Source organism: Leucoraja erinacea, chromosome 4 (genome assembly GCF_028641065.1).
Source record: "Leucoraja erinacea ecotype New England chromosome 4, Leri_hhj_1, whole genome shotgun sequence".
NCBI lineage: Eukaryota > Metazoa > Chordata > Chondrichthyes > Rajiformes > Rajidae > Leucoraja > Leucoraja erinaceus.
In genome coordinates, this window is record NC_073380.1 from 62,901,831 (window position 1) to 62,907,830 (window position 6,000).

The following is a 6,000-nucleotide window of genomic DNA, read 5'->3' on the forward strand; positions in this document are numbered from 1 at the left end:
TCATAACATATCCCCTCACTCCGCTATCTTTAAGAGCTGTATCTAACAAGTTTAGTTCACGTTTTAAAACACGAGGTTGGCCACATCCCACCAGTAACAGGTCCATTCTTACCACTGGAGATGACAGGTGTCTGCTGTGAAATGTCACTTACCCAAGTAGAGGGATGCGTTCTCGGCTTTCACGTTGTCGTCCAGATATGTGGGGCCCAGCGTGTAGATGGGGGTCGAGCCCACCCCGATGAGCAGCTGAGCGCAGACGAATAGAGCCACATAGAGCGAGTGCTGCTGGCCAGAGGAGTCTCTCCCCGCACAGCCGGACTCAGAGTCTCTGGTGCTGTTGCTGGCGCTGCACAACCCTTGTCCGGACGAGGTCGTGTTCAGCTCCTGGACCTCGTAAGGAGGAGATATGAAGTGAGGGAGAGTGAAGAGAGCGGCTCCGATCGCGATGAGAAAGCCGCCCACCGCCAGCCATCGGGGTCTGCGGCCCCGACCCCCGAAGTAGCTGATGAAGACCACCACCAGCAGGCTGCCGATGTCGAAGCAGCTGACGAGGAGCCCGGACTCGGAGCTCTTCAGGTTGTAGCGTTTCTCTATGGTGGTGATGACGCTGCTGAGGTAGCCGGACACCATGAGCGACTGGATGAAGGTCAGGCAACACATGCACGCCAGGAAGCAGCGAGAATCGCCGAGCACCGGCCACCGACACCGGCTTTCCTCCGGCCCCACCGCCCCCGGTGATGTCCAGCCGCCGGTGAAGGCGGCCAGACGGGCGCCCCTGGCATCTGCTGCCGGCTCCGCTGCCTCGGCTCCCGGGATCCAGTCACACGCATCGTTCAACTCGGGCAAACTTCGGGACTCCGGGCCGCGGGGCTGAGCGGCACCTGCCGGCTGCGAGCTGCCCGAAGACATCCTCTCGACCTTTCCTCCTGCCTCCCACAGCCGCGATCCACGGTCTGGGTCTGCTCTTCCCCACAAACAACTGTGTCAGCGCTGTCCGGCGGCGGCGGTGGCGGTGGCGGTGGCGAGCAGCGAGCGCTGGGTTGGGGGCTGGAGCCGGTGTGTGCCCAGCACCGGGGCACTGAGCGACAAGCGGCGAGGTGCAAGCAGACGGGCCGACTGGCCGCTCATGGCGGGTGGGAGGGTGGGTAGACACCGGCGGCTCTCCGCTTAAGCGAGCGACAGCGGGCGGCTGGAGCTGTCGGGCTGCCGAGCTGTCGCCGGTTCCATCGCCTGTGCACTAAAGCAGAAGCGCTTCCCACCGGTGCCAGAGAAGATGAACACTAACCCCCCCTTCCTGTAAAGCACACACACAGCGAGTGGGAGGGTAGATGTGATGGGGGGGGAGGGAGCAATGTGGACAATAGGGTTTGCGCAGCATTTCCCAGGCGATCAAATGCTGCCCGTTCTCGTCAGCGCCGAAACTGATGCCGGCGCCTCTCTGCGCTTTGTTCATCTGCTATTTTATATGAATGGATTCGTGCTCCACCGGACGCTTGAAAGGGCAAGTGTGCCAGAGACATAGCCACAAGTCCACAAAGGGTCACTCGACCGTCAATCCCCACACTCCGCGTCCCCGACTCGCCTTTACAATTTAAAATAGTGCTTTTTTTTCTAATTAAACGCAACTCTACAGCTTGGTAACCTGTGGTGACGACAAGCATTTCAGGAAAAATCGACACCAGAAGCCGGGCATGTAATAAACATTAAGGAATCGGTCATATTATCGACAATAGCAAAATTATTAGCAATGCAATGGGTTAAAATCCATCTTTTACATTCAAATCGATCAGCTCATGGGTAGGATATTTTGGGACATGTTTGAAATCTGACTAAAAGTAATTTAGGCATTGTGACCGTTGTTCCCAAAGTAACAATCAGCATTTTTCAAACATTGCCTTAACCTTAAGATAAGTTAAAGCAGTGGTGAACGTGACCTCCCCTTCCCCCACCCCTTGTCGAAACTCGATATAACTATTATATAGAAAATGAAAGCACTGGCTAAGTAACTCCTATAATAATATTCCCCGAATCTGTCCCTGGGAACAGCCGTAAATCGGAACCCTCAGTAATGGGGCTGCTTGGGGTGAACTGTGACATGGACCCTTGCAGCATTCTAAAGCCACTCTTTGCAAATCCATACTTTGTGAAGAGATGGGCGACCGTATCCTCTCCGTTGCAATCATCCCAAAGGGCAGTGTGCATTGGTCGTAAGATTCCGATGGTACTGGAGATCCCTCCCCTCTCACCACCAGCCAAGCGAGGGCTTGGTGCTTGTTGGCGAGATCTGGCGAGGCATTTTGCCAGACAAACTGGGCAGTGTACTTGGGAAACCACTCTACAGGATCTGCATGGTGTACTGTGCTGACCACTGCCTCATGGACTAGTGGTCAAAGATGTTGGGCAGGAGGAACATTTCCACAAAGGCCAGGTGGTGCGGCAATGTTCATTGTGGCACATTGCACGGCAGCAATGCGAGGCCCATCCTTCACGACAAGCAGAACCTCACCTGGGAATGACACTTGGCACCCAGGTGCTTCTTATCTATGTACAGCCTGATGCAGTCACACACAAAGGTGGCCATCAGGATGAAGGCGATATTAGGCACGCTTTTGCCCCCGTTGTCTGCCGACGTGCATCATGACCCCAGACCTGCTCCATCTTTGATCCCCAGATGAACTGGAAGACGGGCCCAGGTGATCGTCGAGGCAAAGGAGCAGGGGACGGGTCACACCTACGCGAAGTACAGCAGTCCCTAGAGCTCCTCACATCTGATGCCCAATATATTTCTGGTTATCGAGAGGAAGCACCGTTGCTACTGTCAAAATGGTGTGCTTTAGTTTAGTTTATTGTCACGTGTACCAAAGTACAGTGAAAAGCTTTTGTTGTGTGCTAACCAGTCAGTGGAAATCCAATACATGATTACAATTGAGCCATCCACAGTGTAGAGATACACGATAAAGGGAATAATGTGAATAACGTTTAGTGCAAGGTAAAGTCCGATCAAAGATGGTGGCCTTGCTGAGGCGTGAGGTGTAAATGGAGTCAATGGAAGAGAGGTTGGTTTGTGTGATGGTCAGGGCGGCTTCCACAATTCTCTGCAATTTTTTGCGGTCTTGGACGGAGCTGTTACCAAACCATGCTGTGATGTATCCCGCTAAAATGCTCTCTATGGTGCATTTGTAGAAGTGGTCAGAGCTGTCGCAGACATACTGAACTTCTTAGGCCTTCTAAAGAAGTAGAGACTTTGGTGTGCTTTCTTGGCTGTTGCTTCAATATGGGTGGTCAAGGACTAGTTGTTCGTATTAGTCAAGTTTTATTCACGCACATAAAGTGACGAATAAAACTTTATTTGCAAGTTAAAGTTGCACATAACTTTAACTTGTTATAAGTTAAACACCAGGCTTAATAAAGATAATTAATTATATTAATATTATAAAAATGTATATTAAAAATTTAACACATCCACCACCGCATTCATCACTGCGGTGGAAGACACAAAATTTGGCCAGTCCTCCTCCATTTTCCCCTGAGGTCGGGACCTCAACCCTCCGCAGTAGCCATTGTGGGCATCCAGATGTACGGGCAAGGTAAGTCATGAATTGGTGCTTCCCCACCGGAGACCACGGCTTCAAGTTGGTGCAGGCCGCAGGCCGGCAGTCGAAGATTTAAAGTCCCCTCCGCACCGCAGCCAGAAGCACCGCAGACCGCCAGGCTGGCTGTCGGAGCTCCTCTCCAAGGATCCCTGGCGAGGGACCCCGCTCCAGATGGTAAGTCCCCGCCGCGCCCACAGTAGAAGTAAGCCGCGGGCCGGCAGTCGGAGATCTTCTCCTCCGGGGTTCCCAACGAGGGATCTCAGGTTCCAGACGCCACCAGCTGGAGGTCCGCAGACCGCAGCTTCAGGCTGCCGCGGGCCAGCGAACAGAGTGCGCCAGTGACAACCGGCGAGGGCTCGCCCGCTCCGTGACGAGAGTCCGCGCTGCACGCGCTGCTGAAGCCCCGGGCGCGTCTCCGGGAAAGGCCGCACCGATTCTCGATGTTAGGTCACGGGGGAGGCGACATGGAAAAAGCCGCCTCTCCGTGGAGGAGGTGGCCGAAACAGTTTCCCCTTTAACCCCCCACTCCACCCCCCACACAAGACACAAAAAGAAACATTAAAAACACACATTAAGACACACAAAAATAGTAGAAAAAACAAACACGCTTTTGGCAGGGCTGCTGGTTTGCAGCGCCCCCACCGACCTTAGGTAATATTTACTCCTAGGTGGCACAGGAGTAGAGTTGCTGCCTTACAGTGAATGCAGCAGCAGGAGACCCGTGTTCGATCCCGACTATGCGTGCTGTCTGTACGGAGTTTGGACGTGTTCCCCGTGACCTGCGTTGGTTTTCTCCGAGATGTTCGCTTTCCTCCCACATTCCAAAGACTTACAGGTTTGTAGGTTAATTGGCTTGATAAATGTAAAAATTTTCCCTAGTGGGTGTAGGATAGTGTTAATGTGCGGGGATCGCTGGTCGGCGGGACCCGGTGGGCCGAAGGTGTATCCCAAATCTAAACTCGATGGATTTGGAACAAGTTATATAGACACATAAGAAATTCCAGAAGTTGTATAATGTCCTTGCACCTCCTTTAAATTTGATAAACCTTGTGGTCCGCTTGCCTTTCTTCATGCATCCCTTCAACACATCCGACATCCAGATAAATGTGTAAAGTTGCATCACTTACCCATTAGTAACTCAACACTCCAAAGAGTATTAAGCCTGGTGTTTAACCGTGTGAATGTTTAACACAATAAATGATTACTGTAAAATACCTGCATTGCCTTGAAAATGGTGCTTAATCCCTAATGTGTAAAGCAATGTCCAAATATGAACCAGTTCAAAATGACATACAAAAAACTTTTTTTCACAAGGTACAGGGATGAAGGGTTGACAAACAGGGGTTAATGTTTATTTATTATTTTATTTATTATTTATTTATGTTTTTTGGTTACTTCATACATATTACTTGTATGTGTATATCAGTTGTATGTATATATATATGCCTGTATGCATCTCTAAAAATTGTCTAGGGTATTATTATTATTATTATTAATTAATTAATTATTAAATATGGAAGAAGGGTTTAGGGAGAAGGGGTGAGATTAAATAAGTTATTCTTCTTCTCACTCCTTTTCACTCCTTTTCGAGCATTTAAATTTTGCTTTATGCTGGAATGTCCAATTGTTTGACCACTTCGATTTTGTTGTTATTTATTCCTATTTATGTCTTTACTTGTTTGGAACAAATAAACAAACAAATAAATAAATAAATAAATAAATGTGTAAAAAATATTTTTCCATTTTACTTTTTCTTGCTTGTCTCGTACATCTTTTAGAATCTGGTTGATTCTTAATTCATTTCTACTTGTGGTTTAAATCTAATTTATGATCTGGTTTATGCTATGCGAGATTAATTCATGCTGATTGATTCAGGAAGCTATTTGTTCACAACTCCCCTGAAGATGGCACATCAGCAGATCAAACACACAATGACAGCAAGGCACAACTCAAAAGATAACATAAACTCTGTGGGCAGCTGTCATCGTAGTGAATGCCTGGGGTCATAACCTTGCCTTTGATTGCACACTTTGCATCAGACTCATCAACGGGTAATCTCAAACATGCCCATTGAAAGCTGAAGGATGTAGGAATCAGTAAGGATTATAGGGTGAAGGAAATCAATAGAATTCCATGAAGGATCTCAACCTGAAACGTCACCCATTCCTTTTCCAGAGATGCTGCCTGTCCTGCTGACTTACTCCAACATTTTGTGTCTATCTTTGTTGTATAACCAACATCTGCAGTTCCTTCCTACACAATATAATTCCATCGCTCTGCATTCCAGGAACTTTTTTTTTTAAACCTTTGGGGAATGCTGTTTCAATATAGTGGGGTGTGGATCAGAGCATAAACTCACAGGCTACCTGCAGCTTAGAGAGAAAAAAAGAGCAAAGGCAACAATATT

The 6,000-nt window shown here is 48.9% G+C and overlaps 1 protein-coding gene across 1 annotated transcript in view; it reads right to left on the reverse strand.

Moving 5' to 3' along the window:
- The window catches only part of LOC129696491 (solute carrier organic anion transporter family member 5A1), a 170,204-nt gene extending 168,052 nt beyond the window's left edge, over positions 1 to 2,152 (reverse strand). The window contains 1 exon segment of the mRNA XM_055634453.1: positions 153 to 2,152. Coding sequence (XP_055490428.1) covers positions 153 to 909 — 757 coding nt within the window. The 5' untranslated portion in view covers positions 910 to 2,152.
- Positions 2,153 to 6,000: the final 3,848 nt, after the last annotated feature.